Source organism: Vidua chalybeata, chromosome 4, assembly GCF_026979565.1.
Source record: "Vidua chalybeata isolate OUT-0048 chromosome 4, bVidCha1 merged haplotype, whole genome shotgun sequence".
NCBI classification, from domain to species: domain Eukaryota; kingdom Metazoa; phylum Chordata; class Aves; order Passeriformes; family Viduidae; genus Vidua; species Vidua chalybeata.
In genome coordinates, this window is record NC_071533.1 from 24,811,747 (window position 1) to 24,829,215 (window position 17,469).

The following is a 17,469-nucleotide window of genomic DNA, read 5'->3' on the forward strand; positions in this document are numbered from 1 at the left end:
GTGGCATCCAGTGCATTCTCGCAGCAAGGCTATGTGTAACAGCACATCTTTATATCCCACCCGGGAAAAATCTTCAAAGAATGAACATGAACACTTTCCTTCAAACTACTTTCACCATGACAGTCATCTGTTTATATATTCAATATGAAAGAAATATTTAAACATTTTCAAATTTATGGTAGTATTAGGCATCTCTGATCACTTCAGTTTTCCCAAGTACTATTTGTTACTTCCCTGCAGAAGGCCTTATATGATTTAGAAATTTATTTTTGCTTCTGAGATTCATAACCACATTCCAGAAATATACTTAGAAATTAAAGAATACTGCTAAAATTTACATGAAGTAAAAATGAAGTAACTTATCTTGACAGTTCAGCACAGGTGCATTTGTAATTAACATTTGGTCTTCACATGGGTACAACTTTTCACTCTATGTCTAAAAATAAAAGCTAAGAAAAAGGACAGCAGTGATTATGTAGTGGGAAAATAATTTGATTTACATAGTACCCTTCATTGTTCAGCTGTCCTTAAGCACTTCAGAAAACAGCAAGCCTCCTAGGTGTACTACCATATGGGAAAATACAGCAGCTGTTCTGTGAGCTACAAGAACTCACCTCTAACCAGAGAAATCTCATCCTGCGAGGCTGCATGCGAACACAAGGCACTCAAGAAACATTTACTCTGTTTAAGAAAACCCGCGGGTATAACGCTGCATGTACTTAGAATTCTTAAGTATAAAATAAAGCATGGGAAATCAGTGCTGTAAGTGTATGTTGGATGCAACATGTCTCTTGACTACAAAAACTGAAAGTAGCCCCTAATATCTGCATTATGCAATATGTTGCATTTCTCCTATCACACCTAAACCCTCTGTATAAAACAATGCAAAACTCTTATGCAGATGGAAGAAATTAATTTCCTCTTAAGTCTGGGGCCCAGTCAGATCTCCAAAGTGACTGGTGCTTGTACACTAAACAATACACTAGAGGAGACAAAGTAAGGGAAATTTTATCCTAAAATCAAAGAGACATTCCCAGAGGTGAAACCTTTCTTACTAAAAACTTATTCTTTGTAAGGAAAAGTTAATCCTTTCTGGCAAGCCACAGCCTAACTTTTGCAGTTCTTTGTCTTCCATTTCCACCCTATGACAGCAGTGCTAACCTTCTGTTTCCGTCATTGGACAAAGCAGACAATGCTCACCTTTGGTCTCAGTAACAAGCTGGATAAAGCTGTCTGTCTATATTATCATTTCCTCTCTTTCTCCTTAATATCTGCCTTTTTTGTCTTTAATGAACACTGTGGTACAGATAGGCCAGACATAATCCTGCAGTAGGAAAAAATGGCAGAGATTTGTACCATGAAAGCACAAAGCTCAGTTCTGTACATTTTATTAATCTTGTTATTAATTATTGAACAAATAATTATCAAAAGCATACACAGTTCTAAAAATGGAAGCTTTCCATAAGGAAAATCCTTCCTTTGTGATGAAACACACAAGTTATCAAAACAGGATGTAGAACAGAGAGCACACGTGCATCCTTACTTCAATTGTTATGGCATTAGTCCTTCCTAGTTGAATTAATCTTTGGAGGAATGTTGTATTTTTTTTAAAGCAAGCATGCTCTGTTCCTAACTCTATGAAGCCTGCAGAGACAACTGGGCACAAAAGTGAATGCAACTCAGGAAACAGTCACCTATCAAAGAACATGGTAAACTCCTAAGCCTCTTACATAAAGATTACTGTCAACTTCAAACGGATTATAGTCAGGGTGGCCAGAAAAGCCCTCAGACAGAAATTAACACCCAATGCACCCAATGACTCAATTATTCCAAAATCTGGAGAAAAGGGTTGAAGACAACTTATCTCTCATCTCATTTGGTACACTTCATGAGTGGATAAAAGCAGTTCTGCAGTTCTCAGATTCAGAAACAAGCAAGCAAGCAAACCCCTCCTCTTCCCTCTGCTCCACCCTACACAGGCATAGAAAGAAAATATTCATTTTATAATGGCAGAGTTTATTTACATTAGAGAAGGTTTACACAAGTTGAAAAGTTGTTTCAACAGGAATCCAACAATCAGTGCTTTTGTCCATCTTCAAAGAAAGGGATGATTTTTGATGATGCACCTTCAGAAGACCTTGATGATCACTTAGGAAAAAAGTACCAGGAATCAACTAAAACAAACAAACAAAAATACAAGAGCTACATTAGTTTTATACGACCAGACATACACAAACACTTGAAAAAACAAGATTCTGCCCTTTCAGCTACTTTCCCTCTCATAACAATACTGCTATGTTAGCAGTATTAGCTGTGTTAGCTCTATTCTCCACCCTATGAAAAGCATGGCCTCAGAATAATATCTGTTCATTTTAACTGTTAGGCTGTACCAATCCTGCAACAAGTTATAACACTGTTGTGACCATTCATGGAAAACATCACAGATCAGGCAGATGATGTTCAGTTTTCTGTCAGAGGTCTGAGATCTAATACTTTGGTAAATAAATGCTATTTATTGGCATGCCATATAAAGGCAAATGGAATGCAACTTGCTTTCCCATGACATAGGCTACACAGATGTTGCTTCTCAAACAATTTGGCACTCGGCTCATGACTAAGTTTAACTTAGTATTTCTGTAACTCCCTCCATCTCAAAAAGCACATGTGTCCTCTCTATAGTCCCTGCCAGTAGAAAAATCTTTTTTAAAGTAGTTAAAACTGAAAATGTAGGATGCATTCTTATTTCTTAAAGAAAAACACATGTTCTGTTAACATGAAAAATAGTCGTAACAGTGAAAGGATAAAGTTTTGTCTTTAGAACTTACACTTGAAAAGTAGGTATGCTAATGTCAATTTTAGGAAAAGGAGCTGTTTATTTGATTAGTTAGCTACTGTGAGAAATGGATAAAAACTAAAGCAAAGCAACCTATCTCCTTTAAAAAGGATAAATGTCATGCATTTGCCTTGCATGATCAGTAAGAGAAAAATTTTGTCTTCTTTCTTTTTATATGGACTACACTTTCACTCAAAAGTAATCTCCCACAAAGCATTCATGAATTTCTGTTCATGTTCTATTTAGAAGGAGATAGGCAATACCATATGACAGGATATAACTATTATAATTTTCAAAGACACAAAACTGCCTTTTTGCAACAAAACAGTTTTCATGCCAATTTTTAAAGCCAGCAATTAAGAGAAGTCATAAGACATCTGAGGAAAAAAAGTACCTTCTGGTGAAACAGGATCTCCATTCATAAACACTGGTGCCTAAAAAAGAGGAAAAAAAAAAGACAGGAAAAAAACCCCAAACCAACATTTCAGTACTTACTTAAGGTTTCACAGATAGCACCCAAATTCAAAGGTATTTTAATGCTCAAGTCAAGAGATATTAAATAAACCAGAATTTTCTGTTGCCCCCACAGGACAATATTCTACCTTACAGATTTCTCACCCCCACTGTACAAATTTCTTTGTTGCTCATAAATGACAAAACAAGCACATGAACAATGAGTGATAGATTAATACCTTACCTAATGCAATGGAGATTTTTGATGACTGTATCACCTTTGAGAATAACAGGATTTGTTGTTTACATCTAAAGAGTATAATAACTAGAAAGGCATTTTTATGTGTTTCACTGTCAAGTTTGCATGTGAATATATACACACACACAATTTACATTAAATACACGCAAACAATTTAAAATAAATGTGTGATGATACTCTTTTAGAATTCCATTTTGACAGAATAATTCAGTTCTGTAGAAAGTGACTATTTTTTTTTAAATTCAGGTCTGGCATTTCAAAGCTGGATATGCCTCTATTCAATCACAGGAGTGCACAGCCTGTCTTGTCCTGTAACTTAAAGGACGAAATTAAAGACACTTTTAACACATCTGGAATCACCCTGCCTCATGGTGAGGATGTAACAATTTTCCACTGCCCTTCCTTAGCACAGCAGCACTCAGGCTGAGCTGCACTGGTGTGACACAGCCTTCCTGAATCTGGGCAAGCACAGGACTCCAAACACTGAAGAGCAGAACAAAGCCTGTGAGGAGGGAAGGAAGAAGCAGGATTCTTCTTCCCACATTGCCCAGGATAATTGCCTGCATGAGAAGGTTATGTGACTGGTCTGAAAGGAGGTACCAATATGACAAACATAACCCAAATCATATCAGCAGAATATCCCCTCTCTTTCCAGCAAAATCCAAGCTTTATCTCGTAAGGCAGGGAGATCCAGAGGTCACCATTTATAAGCAGGTGCCTGCCACTTCTGAGCAAAAAGCTTGAGATAAGGACTCGGTACTTTCTCACCATGACCAGGATCAAAATCTCACCTCACTGAACCAAGAATCTCTTCACTACACAACACTTTCATCTGGAACACCATTTAAAAACCAAATAAAATAATTAATTAAAAAAAACAAACCCCAGACTAACAACCCCACCGACCTCTTGTTTCACAACTGGCTACTACAGAAAATTCTACCTTTACTAAATCCCAAATGGAAATGTCCTCACAAAAAGTGTATAGGGAGAAAGGCAATAAATAAACTTTCTTGCTTAGATCTGAATCATTCAAAACACATCAATAAATACACAGATTCAAATTCGGCTGGAGATTTCCTTAAATTATCAGGAAAAGTCAAATATTTTTCCCTGTAAAACACTGTTCTGCATTTTATCAAAAGAGACAATCTAGCAAAGCTTTCCTAGTTCATTTGCCAGTATTATAAGGAAGAATTATGTGATAAGTCTGAGAAACATTGCTCTACTAACTATATATAGATTGTCTTGGAGATTTTCCAACTTGCAAAGCTTCTTCACAGAGCAAGTAATTCTTAGGATTAATATTTAACAAAGGCTTGGTGGTTCTGGTCAGTTTTACAGACGGCAACACTTAAAAGGCTGACATAAACAGTGTATCTTAGCACTAACACATTAATCTATAAAGCTCTATTGCTCCTGGAGTTAGTGTGCAACATAAACTGACACTGGAGCTGAGACACAGATGAAACAACTTTCAGAGGCTAGAGAACACCAGAAATTTTCACTATGTAGTGTTAAAAATTAATCTAGATTTGTAGTTGCAGAGGTCTGGTGTAATTTTGGCTGGTTCAAATGTTCAGTATGTGCTCTTAAATGCACAGTTTATCTTCTATCTCTTTGGAATTGATGGTCATGGCAATTCACCTGCTGTAGAATCATTCTTAGTTTGCCCCCAATACAGATGACAGTACACATGCCAACCATCTAGAAACTCCTTCAGTGGAGTGGAAATTCCCCAACCCAGACAAGCCATTCTACTCCCTCATCTGTAAAGTAACAAAAGGTCAAATAATTCTGTGAACAACTGGACTACCTTGGGAACCACCCAGTCAAAATCTATAGGAAACTCTGATTAATGCACCCTTGGTAAGGATTTGAATCTTTTCTATTTGGTTCTGTTATAGTTCTCTTGGCTCACCATAAAAACTCTTCCATAGCAATAGTGAGTGTTGCCTCTTGGCTTTTGGTGTCTTTGGGTTTTTTTGTTTTGTTCTGGGCTTTTTTTGAGAACTCAATATATCTGATTTAAGGCAGTAATCACTCACTCAAAAAGGCTCAAAAATGCTGCAACTGAAATCTGACACTGGAAAAAGAATTGTAGGGAACCAGTTCTCACTGCAGAAATAGCTCAGAAATTTTGCAGTAGCTGAAATATGTTTCTTACTGTACTTGCATACAAGATCTGCTTCAGCTTTCATTATTTTGTTTTTATCGAGGACCTAATAGATGGATATAAATTAGAAGAAAATGTGTCTGCTTTTTGTTTAAATTAAAAAAAAAACACCAACAAAAAACAACAAAAACCCAAACAAAACCCTCTGCAAACACAGGCAGCTTTCATTTGAAATCACCACAGCCATTAAAATTCTGCAGCCAGCACTCACGTAGTTTCACTTCAGTGTGAAAGAGATGAATGTCTGACAACCAAAGCATGCAGTGTAGTGTATTAGACAAAAAGATAACTGCTTAAAATGTGCAAGTCAACCTCCCTGCTTATATTTAGAGTTCAACTGTCCACGATTCCTATTTCAAGGCCATTTTACTTTTTTAATTATTGCAGACTGGCAACTGCATGCAGTAGGAACAATATTTATAACAGAGTATTGCATATTTTCCCTGTCTGGAAAGCACCAAGAGGCAGCACCCTACAAAGATGTAATTAAAATACTTAGACTGAACTGAAACAGAATGTTAGAAAGGAATATCTGGAAACAACTTTACAAAAACATTATCACTTAAATGAATGTGAGGCACAAAAAAAGAGAGGAAGTCATACTATTTGATAAGAAGGGAAGCTTTCAAAAAAGAAAGGCATTACAGTTAGATACAAGGTATCTATTTTATGAACTGATTTTACTAATTTCCTCCCCTCCCCGAAAACCACAGAAAAAAAAAAAAAGATTTGTTATTGAGAAACAAAGTAAGACATACCACTCATTTAATAATTATTTACCCTCAAAGAGCAGAGAATGCAAAAGGAAATATTCCTTTGCACATTTGTCATAATTCAAATATATTTGGACTTGAAGTTTTAGTTACATTTAAAGACTCATAGTTATTGTAAATTTGAAAGTACAGAGAAGGTAAATACTTGCTTATAGCTGTGACTGACATGTCTAAAATCATATTTGAATTCCAAATGAGTTTTTCTTTCACTTAAAATTTACAGTCCCATTAATCAACAGTCACAAAAGCAAGACAGAGATGCTTTAGAAGAAGTGCTGAAAGCAAGGTATCTGAATAAGGAAAAGTTTGGTTTGACACATCTTTATGACCTAAACCAACATTTCTTTCCAACCGAGAGTCTTATTTTCTTGTGACAAAACAGCATCCAGGACAACACATTCTTATTAGAAATGCTGTTGGAATGTTAACTGCACAGACAGTGGATGGCGTGTCCTTTGACACCTGAACTTGCATAATTACTGTGACTGTTGAGGTGAAACACTGGGTGCCCTGGCAGCCATGTACACATGCAAAGTACCTCATGTGGCCATGAGCACAGGCTCAATCACAGCTTATGCTAGAAAAGAAAAAGTAATACTTGGGGGCACATTTCTCCATGTAGTTTCTGGTAACCTTGCTTAATTTCTGGCACCGAAACTAGTGTATTTTGAAATGGAAAAAAATCTCCTCCACTAACATTTACACATGAAAGCATAAAACCTGCAGGACATTTTTCTTGCCTGAACAGGAAACCTGCGTGTTTTAATTTTATGTTAATTTTCAGAATATGACTGGTATTCTTTAAGAAACATTCAAATAAGCATCCCCTCTCTTACAGCATTGCATTTAATTATGCAAGTAGACAAACAAAGGATCTGTTTAGTGATTAGGGACTACAGTCAGCTCATCAATGAGTTCTAATACTGGGTGGTAACTCATGGCAACAGAGGAGACAGAGAAGACAGTGGGCTAGATACAAATACCAGTCCATCTTGCTATTCAGGATCAGAAGAAACAGCACCGCAGAAAGAAAAAAAAAACAAAAAACAAAACTCCAGCAGAACAGTAATGAACCCTCCAGAAAGTACAATTGTACCACTGCAATGAAAGGTTTCTATCACAACGATTACATTTCCCCCATAACCTTTCTGCTCCTTCTTTTACTTAAATTTTTGCTTAAGGAAAGGCCAATTCAATTTAGCTGTTTTATTTCAGTTTTGGAGCTCTCAACAGTCTTTTCCAATTAATCATTAAAAGAAAAAAAGTAAATATCCTTACTGACTGCACAATCGATTGGGCATCCTCCTCACTGCAACAAAACGGGCTGCCACTCACCAGAATATTTGTGCTGAAAAATAAAATTTAAACCTGCTTTATCCATCAGTGGAAAAGAGTCACATGCAATTAAGTACTTATGGAAAAAACCTACCATCACATATCAAGCTCAGAAATGTGTATCTGCAAGAGATGAGGAAGCGAAAGACACAAAGTAATGCTGGAAGGAACAGGTGTGTGGAAGGGTGTTCTTTGTTTCTTTGCGTTTGAGGAGGTGTGTAGGCTGTGTATTCTGTATTAATGCAAGCAGTGCTCACACACAGTGCTTCTGGCTTCTGCTTCTGTCCTGCAGAGGACAACAGTCAAGAAGCTAAATCCCCCCAAGAAGTCAGCAGAAATAAATTGGCACTTCCCCAGGGAGCTGAGGAACACCTAGATGGCTAGCAGAGATGATGCGAGTACACCCCATCTCTTGTGCCCTGCAGGATAGCCAGATTTGGAGGCAGATCATGGAAGTAACAGCAGGTTACTTCAGCAATCCACCTGTAGTATCTAACAAGAAGGAAAATCAGACCAAAATTCTGCTCCTTCATAAAGCAGCAGATACCCATAGTATTTCCATACAAACTCTGGGACCACATCCTTGGCAGAAACGTTTCCCCTATGAGTCTATATCCTTTCACACCAAAAATGACTTGGATCATGAGTTTTTAAGATCCTACAGAATAAACTGCACAAACTTCAATTCCCCAAAGTAACAGAATGAACAGTAACAAGACGCCCAAGATTCTCCCAAAACAATACTGAACACTCTGGGACCATTTCTCAAGAGTTGAAGTAATGAATGTCACATCTATGTAATCAATACATTTCTGGAGCCACTTACCAGTAAATCATCAATATACAAGGAAGAATTAGTCAATCATACTTTATTATCAATTAATTAGCAAACTCATTAATATTCCTGTCATCTCAAATTAAAAAAAAAAACTAAGCAGTTCATGGACAGCTGCGACTTTTTGAATAGCACCGGTATAGTACAATATGAAGAGCAAGAGATGTGACTGGATACGTACCACTTTATAGTGCCTCCATCAACTTTTTTATGAAGCAAAGCTTTCCAGTGTTCATGGGTAGATTTAATAATTTCAACAGCAAAATCCTAGTTTACAACAAGGAAAGTTTTGTAAATTAAAATGTTATTAAACAGAAAAAAAGCCACAGAACTAGTTTATTAAAACATACTATTTCCTATGTTATTTTAAGGCACCTCCTTTGAGGCCTCATTAAATTTCCCTTTTTATGTAAAGAAACAAACTTCACTATTTATCAAATATATTGGCAACACATTCAGGACTTTCCCTCAGTCTGCAGCCACAAAACACAAATGCTACGTGAAAGAAATTGAATCAACACTAGATGCTACAGGGATCCCTACTGCTGTAGAAAATTGTACCAGGCTGTAAATGGGATCAAGTGTGTGAGCTATGACTCCACCCTTACAGATGCAGGTCACAGTTCAGGTTTCCCCTGTAGAGAAATAACTTGCATTTACTTTATTAATGCCCAATCATATACTTAAGCATTTGCAAGATCAAAACATGTCAGCTGCTTAACAGTTTCTGCTTGATTGAAATAAAAATATTGGGGGTGAGGATGAAAAAGCTTCCAAAAATTAAAGTACAATAAGCACTCGGTGTCCAGATGATGACTGCTAGACTTGCAAAAAGCTGCCAACTGAACATTCACATTTATTAACAAGGAGTGACTTGGAAAAGTGCCACTGGAACACTATGAACTTCACCAGAGCTGCTGGAGCACAGCCACAGTTGCCTCACCACATCCTGGGTCTCTAGAAATGCTTGAGAATTATTCAAATGCTCCAAACCAGCTATCTCAGGGCATTTAGTGCCTCCAGGCTGAACTCCAATGGCCTGACAGGGATACACTGATCTACTGTCACTCCACAGTGCAGGAACACCTCTAAGAGCAGTTCCTGGGTGAACAGGGGAGAGTTCAGGTTATCAAGCCCTACAACTCCACAACTGATTGATTTAAAAGGCAGTTTTAGTGCAGAGGGGAGTCAGGGCATTTCTTTAACCAGACAAATCATGTAAAGTTGCCTGTGCTGGTTAGAAGGCATTACGTAACTCTGACAGCTCCCTGCAAGGCTAAACTGGCTGACACATGGACATCATTCACGAGAAACCTGTGATTCTTTGCCAAGAATAATCTACACAGAGTGTGCAATACACAAGTTGCAAAGCAATTTTATTCAAATCATATCCAATTTCTCTAGAAAAATCCATGTATTTCCTCCAACAAGGTCTATTCTCTGGTCCAATCTCCTTTCAAACATTGGTCATTCTTACTGTAAGTAGTTTAAAAAGCCACTCATTTTATTCTAAAAAAAAGAAACAAAAGAACAAAAAAAACCCAGAAAATAATTTTTCAAGCCAAACACTTCAAATGTTTTTACAAAGATTTACCAGAAAAAAGTATTCCTTGAGTAAATACAAAATATGAAAAAATCTGTAACCCATTGTCTTAAACTACATACGCCAAAAGCAAAAGTCAGAAAAATTTACCAACAGGACTACAAAAACACCTGAAAAGACAATCTGTTCATTACTCTGACACAGAGAATGAAAATGCTTTGAAAAACACCTACAAACACACAGATGCATGTGTAAATCTCATCAGGATTAGGACTAAATTTTTTTTCAGACTTTCTTTAATGACCTATGCATTTTCCCTGAACAAAGTAGAAGGCAGAAAACATTATTTAATCCTAGCCTAATTAATTGTACACAGAAGTCCCTCCCATCAAAATTAATTTCATTAAGCCTTTTTCTTTATGATTCAAAAAATTCTAGGATGTATTACAGCATCCACATAACAGAATGATGCATTTTTAATTTTGCATTATCTTCACCTTGTTTTTAAATTCTCCATTAAAAGCAAAGTGATTTTCTGGTTTACCATCAGGAACTTTATATAATTGGAACCAGTCAACTGTAGCCTCAAGATAACCCGGTTTGTGCTTCTTGACATCATCGATATCTGTAGGTTAAAAGGATAAAAAAAAAAAAAAAAGACTTGAGCATTTTCACTCACAGGTTTCAGAACATTAATTTTTAAAATTTTCCTAAAGAATCTGAAGCAAATTGATTTCACTGAATACTTTCAAAGTCATTGTTAAACTTCACTTTATTGCATTAGCTGCCCATAGTGCTACCTCATGATTTCACAACCACACTAAGCAGGTAAACCAGTCGTCTCCTGCCCTTCATTAATTAAGACCCAAAGGTACAATGAATAAAAGGACCATATTTGTGTCAGGAGAAGAAAATTCCATATTTATCTCCATAGTCAGTTCTTGCAATACTTAGATTATTCACTGACGTCATTTTTTCCTCCAGCAACTGCAGGGGCTATGAGCACTTTTTGATAATGGAAGAATAACTATAAAAACAATTTCAACACATAGATCTTTAGACCAGCACCTCTAAACAAAATACAGGCTTGACTTGTCAACATTATATTAAAAGGCATTTTTTTGCTCACTTTAGTTTGAAATTCATCCCATTCAAGACATGACAGAGATGTGCCAGGAGCTCTAAACACTAACTTTACTGATAACCTTGTGGTATCTGCATACTCACAGTGATAAACAATTCTACCTCTACAATCCTGATGGACAAAGATGTGATAGGACACAAAGAGGAATGCATTCAATTTGTGGGACACCCTTGTGAAGCAGAGATGAACACTGCCCTGGTGTGTACAGTAATTCTGCTTGAAGACTACACTGCCATATCAATGACACAGTTCTTGATCCACCCCTTACCTGCTGTGCATATCAAATTTTAATGGGCTGTCCATTGGGACTACCACCACTTCTGTCACTTGCAATAGCGTGGTCCTACCAACCCCTTAACAAATTAACTCCCTGCCCACATATTTACCTGGAAAAGCTTTGAACACTGTTCTCATTATTTTGATGTAATAAAGGATTTCGTCCATCCCAGAAGCCAAATACTTTGTAACTGGTGTAATCTTCTATTTCCTTTCCACAGTCACTTCTGATGGAAATGGGAGCCGACTTTTTACTGCTGTAGTCTAACAGCTATTTCATAACCTCACTCTGCTCAGGCCACCTGCCATGTTGTTACTCTCCTCTAGTGTTTTGCAAGTCACTTGCTCATGTGTCTGTTCCTCATTCCTTCTTGCTTTCTCTCAGTACTGCCTGGTTACTTCATTATCTTCTCCCATAGGTATGCCTCACTTGATGACATCTGGTCGGCAGTGATTTCTGCTAAGATACTCTTCTGTCTATCCAGTCCTATAAAATCAGAGTTGCTTAGTCCATGGAATTGATACCTAGTCATGTGCTTTCCATCTTTAAGTACCTAAATGTCTTTTAAAATTTCATTGTGAACCTGAACAAAGACATTAATGTATTTCTGAAGAGAATAAGAGAAGAGAAAAGGTCTTGTGCTACAGACCATTCAATTCTCAGTAGACCACCAAGGGAGATGACATGTAGACTGAACTGGGAGGCCAGACCTATCTGAGAAGACATTCTGAGTGTTAATAGGCATGTCATAGATGCCACTGCCAAATTCCACTGCATTACCACTAACCAAAGAATAAAGCATAAAACCTTGAAGAACCCCATGTAAATTTTTGCTTTGCACACACTTTTTTACAGGGCTACGTGTTTATGGGCTCAGAGTAAAACACATTTTGAATTTGGCTGCTGGCCATCTTTCTGTAGGAGATCAGGAAATTTCACTGGCAGAATCCCAGAAAAAAGCAAGGGCACATAAGGCTGTGCTAGAGGCAGTCTTCTAGCTGAAATACGTGTTTAAGAGCACAAAAAGCTTTTCACTAGGGTGGGTGGGCGAGACCAACCAAGAAGGAATGATTTAGAAAAGGGTGGGATCTTGGTTGGAGGCCGAATGCTTCATTTGGGCACTAATAAAACTGCAGCTCCAATTCAAATCAGTTTCAGGACTCCAATGTATCATCCTGTTATCTCCAAGCAAGAGAACATCCCTCTTCCAGCCTGAGCCATTGTCATCTCCTCCTCTTGTGAAGTTTGAATTCACAATATCTAACACTTGTTGAAGAGACAGTATCTCCTCAAGTTTGTAAAGCAAATGAGGCTGCTGCAGCAATTTCCTTGGCTCCCAGCAGTGGACAAACTCCAGACCTCCATCTCCAGACACTACTTAAATTCAAGCATACTTTCTCACACTGCTGCTCCTTTTTTCTGGTTCCTGTTCCAGCAAATGTCTCTCCTAACTCTGCTTCTCCACTCCCCCTACTTGGTTATTTGCCTCCTACTCCCATAAAAACTGTACATCAAAAGTGCTTTACAGTCTACTAACTGGCACTTGGTACTTTTCTCCATCTGCTGTCCCTTATTTAGAGGTTTTATTTATAGTTATTTGAAGGACGCAAATATCAGGATAGGCTTTGGGACAGACTCTCATTATCTCCTTTTGTTAGAGATTTCATCTTCATGGATAGAATCATCTCCCTGAATTTCACACTCTCTCTACAGGAAAATACCTTGCCTAAGTAAAATGACTAAACACAATCATACTCCAGCATTATATGGATGGATTATACTCTAGTTTTGAGGACTTAAGAAGGGGGCATTGGTTGCTTTTATTTCCTGGGTTTCTTGCAAGTTATTCTCCTTCATCCCTATGCTTCACTTCACTATTCTTTACTATAAAGGACAGCTACTGAACATCAAATGGAATTTGAAAGCTTGACTTCAAAAAAAAAAAAAGGACTCCAGAACCTCTATATTATAACGGAAGTTGGTGGCAAGAAGAAGAAAAAAGTGCAACCACACAACAAAACAAACCCCAGAAAAGTATCCTTGCTGTTGCTGTGGAGTCAGCATGTAATACAAAATACAAGGAAAACAGCAGCTCTTGCATCATTCATTCAACAGCCACCTCTTCAGTTCATTAAAAGTCACCACAGAAAAAACTTAAAAGACGGTTTGTCTTCCACTGAAATCTAAACAGCCTCTTTGGGATATCAGGGGGGAAAGGAGAAAAACCACATTCAGAAAACAAAAAAGTAAGCAAAGCAAGGTAAAAGAAAAGATCACAATAAGCAGTATGATAATTTACTACACTAATATCTACAGAAGATAGCTTCAAATTATTATGATTTTTAAAAAAGCAAACAACTTAGATGTCTTTTCTGCTGCAAACACTGTCAAGACAGTCTTGTTTGACACTGACTGCTTATCTTCCCTTAGAGCTATGTACTCACACTGATGTTAAAAGGGGCAGGTTGGGCAGCAGCAAGTATTTACATGGGCCAAAGCAGTTTCACCTCTGCCAGCAAGCCCTGCTCAAAGTAGCAAAGCAGGTCAGGCTCCCGCAGGTATGTTATCAGCATGTCCCCATGGGGCTCTAAGTGGGAATTTCTCTACACTGCCTGCATACAACCATAGGTCTCATTTTTATGGGCACCAAAGTTAAGTGCCAAGGGTTAAAAAGAGACAGTGGATCACATTAAGGGTTGCAGTTCAGTGTCCATAAGGAAAATCCCTAGAGGCTGGCACCAAGAACTGCTGCTACCTCTCTGTCAAGGGAGTGAGCTAACATGAATGCAGATCCCAATTCTAGCTGGCTTTACAGAAGAGAGCAACAAAAGCATTTGTACAAAACTACCATTTTTAGTACAACAGATGCTGCTTCTTGCAAGCAAAGCTAAAACAACATGTTTGCAGCAAGCTTTCTAAACAAGGTCTGTGGGAAGAGAGGACATATGTTTTTAATAACATCTTATAAACATTTACAGGAAGCAGCAGCTACATTCCATATAAAGGCTTTTGGTGTATTTTGTGCAGGGGGTAGGAGGGAAGCCTTGGTACAGCAAATTAATTTCCTTATACTGAGTGCTTACACAAATCCACAACAAAGGTCTTCTGGGCCTCTGCTGCTTCTCTGTGAATAAATACACTCACATGCATCGAGTGTATACATATTGTCTGTAACAATATATAGTGCAAAATATACAATATGCCTTAGTTTTGCCATTTATGGTTTGATCACTAAACCCTATCTTGAAATGTGTATTGTAAAAGCAGCATGGCAACACAGCACAGATAACTACACCAGTGCCAGCAAAAGGCAGCACAATAAAGCCAGCAGACATCACCGACTGCTGTTGAAGAGATCTTGGCATCTTTCCAGTGAGCAATGGCAGCAAATATGGCTGCTAAGATTCCAGGCCAGTAAATCACCTCCAAAATGCCATGCAGTATATATGATGAGTCCAATTTGTAGAAGGAGGGCAAGGTGACCTTTGGAAAGCCAGACTTCATACACTGCTTCAAACACAATTCCTGCTTCAACTGCCACTGATTTTTAAAACTTCTTGTCCAGTATGAAGATGCCACATACATTTAGATCAAATCACAGCATAAAATCATCACTCCTCCCTTCTGACCCGAAACTAGAAAAGCATTAGATATACAAGTGAACTTCAGTATATTAAATTCAATCCCGACTATAAGAATTTACTTCTCCTCCTGGCTATTTTACAAAAAAACAAAACAAAACAAAACCAAAACAAAACAAACAAAAAAAATAAACACCAAACAAAAAAAAAAAAAGAAGCAACAACAACAAAATAAAGAAAGCAACCCAGCCTATTACACCATCAAGATTTAGTGTTTCAGTCTGTAAAGAGGAGCTTTTAGGGCTTTTCTCAGAGTTGTTTGGTCTAAAGTTGCTCCACTGGTCCACTAACAGCCATCTGCCTAGCAACTGCCTGAGTAGAAACACAACAGCCACAAAGACAGATCTTAATTAAATAGATAAATCTGAACATGTCTAGTTGAAATCTAAAAGCAACTTTCTCACACAGATGTCTACACGTGACATACCACTTATATTTCATGAGAGATTGTCCCCATGCCCTCCAGAATTAAGCGCTATTATTTCAAACAGATTACTTTACAAGTCAGTCCAAAAAGACACTAAGACCCTGCTATACCTACTGATGACACAATTCCCACTTAAACAGGAGATAAGCACTGCCTGTGATTCCTGGGTATTGTCACTGTACACAAGAGTTTCTCACTGCTCTGTGTGAAACAGAGAATTCTAGGCAGGGCTTCCAATTTAAACCAGTATTTATCAATAAATGCCTGCACAATACAGTCTAGTGGAGTGCTATGAATAAACAGCGAGAAGCACTCAGAAGTTGTGAAGTTGTGACTTCTGAGTTCTGTGAAGTCTCAGAAAAATCAATTGCGCTTATGAGAACGATCACAATCCCAGAAGAATAACCCAGGTGCCTGGGGTGTGCTTAAAGAGACAAGGGGAGTTAACACACGGTGTGGGCTCAGGATGGGGTTTGCAAGTAATCACCACTGTGGCGTCTTGAAATTATCTTTTCCAAATGTTCACTGGGGGCTCTGCACATACTGAGCTGAAAGCAAATGTGATGATTCTCAGTGCAGTTGGAAATCTTTAACAAATGATACAGAAGTGACTGGACAGGATTAGAAGGCAACACTTAGTCTCATCTTCCCCAGGAGGCCACCTCCGTAACACAGCAGCACATCAATTACAGACGGAGAGACTGGTTTTATCCGTAGCTGCCATCCCTTTATGCTGAAATAATTAACAACTTTGGGAAGGGGGAAAAACAAGTATAAAAGGACATATTGTACTGCCTGCTCTGACAGATTTGTTTGTTTTCAGACTGAAGAATGATTGCTGTTAAACACTGCAAGCCAGTCATGTTTTCTGAAAGCAGACAGGGGCGCTTTTTTCCCCCCTTTTCTTTCTTCTGTAAATCTTGGGCTGCAACTCCAGTCCCAAAGGGAAATCATATTAAACTGGATAAGTAGTTCTACACTTCTCTGAATCTCAGGACAATTCTCTTCTTGAAGTTTTGCACATATTCCCTGATAAGAAAGGATGCACATAGGAATCAACTACAGGCAATGGTTTGCCCATTCCACCCACTACTTTTTCTTCTTTTTTTAAGACTAAAGCTCTTACTTCTCCCCGCCCAAATAAACTAAAGCTGTAATGGAGCTGATATAAATCAGTCATTACCTGGAAAAAAAAAAAAAAAACAAAAAACAAAACCAACCAAAAATCCAGGGAGAGCTTTCAAATACAGACAATTAACCCCAAATAATAAATAATATTGGAATAAACTACCACCATTTTGCTCCTGCTTAGTAGAATCCTTCTGAATTCTCTCATCCACTTTTCTGACCATATTCTCTCAGAAATTGCCAGGGAGGAAAGGTAAGTCTTTAAGCAGAACCGTGTCTAGAAATGAAATGCTATTCACTTTTAACTACTGACACGTATATTGCATTTTACTGCACATTACAGAGTGGTTTAAATTGATACTGACATTAACAGCAAACTATTACTTACTCTTTCCTTAAGCTGAACTTCTTAATCTCTAACTGTCAAAGTAGTTAAAGAGTCATAAACACTATGCAGTAATTCATCTGCCCAATGATTTTAATCAGCATCAACCCAAGAGTTTCCTTTTCCTCATCTCTTCTTCTCCCCTTCTTTCCCCACAAGTCAAGTATTCTCCATGTGAAAGAATTTCACCTGCAAGAAAACTGAGAATGAAGGGCTAGTCTAGTGACATACTTTACATTCAGAAACCATGAAAAAACCTC

The 17,469-nt window shown here is 37.8% G+C and overlaps 1 protein-coding gene across 1 annotated transcript in view; it reads right to left on the minus strand.

Moving 5' to 3' along the window:
- Nucleotides 1-1,995: 1,995 nt before the first annotated feature.
- The window catches only part of PPA2 (inorganic pyrophosphatase 2), a 34,666-nt gene continuing 19,192 nt past the window's right edge, over nucleotides 1,996-17,469 (minus strand). Inside the window, exons 8-12 of the mRNA XM_053940328.1 lie at nucleotides 10,705-10,832; nucleotides 8,846-8,931; nucleotides 7,773-7,842; nucleotides 3,228-3,267; nucleotides 1,996-2,174 (exon numbers count right to left, since the gene is read on the minus strand). Of these exons, the coding sequence (XP_053796303.1) occupies nucleotides 2,146-2,174; nucleotides 3,228-3,267; nucleotides 7,773-7,842; nucleotides 8,846-8,931; nucleotides 10,705-10,832 (353 nt within the window). The 3' untranslated portion in view covers nucleotides 1,996-2,145. The remainder of the gene's footprint in view (nucleotides 2,175-3,227; nucleotides 3,268-7,772; nucleotides 7,843-8,845; nucleotides 8,932-10,704; nucleotides 10,833-17,469) is intronic.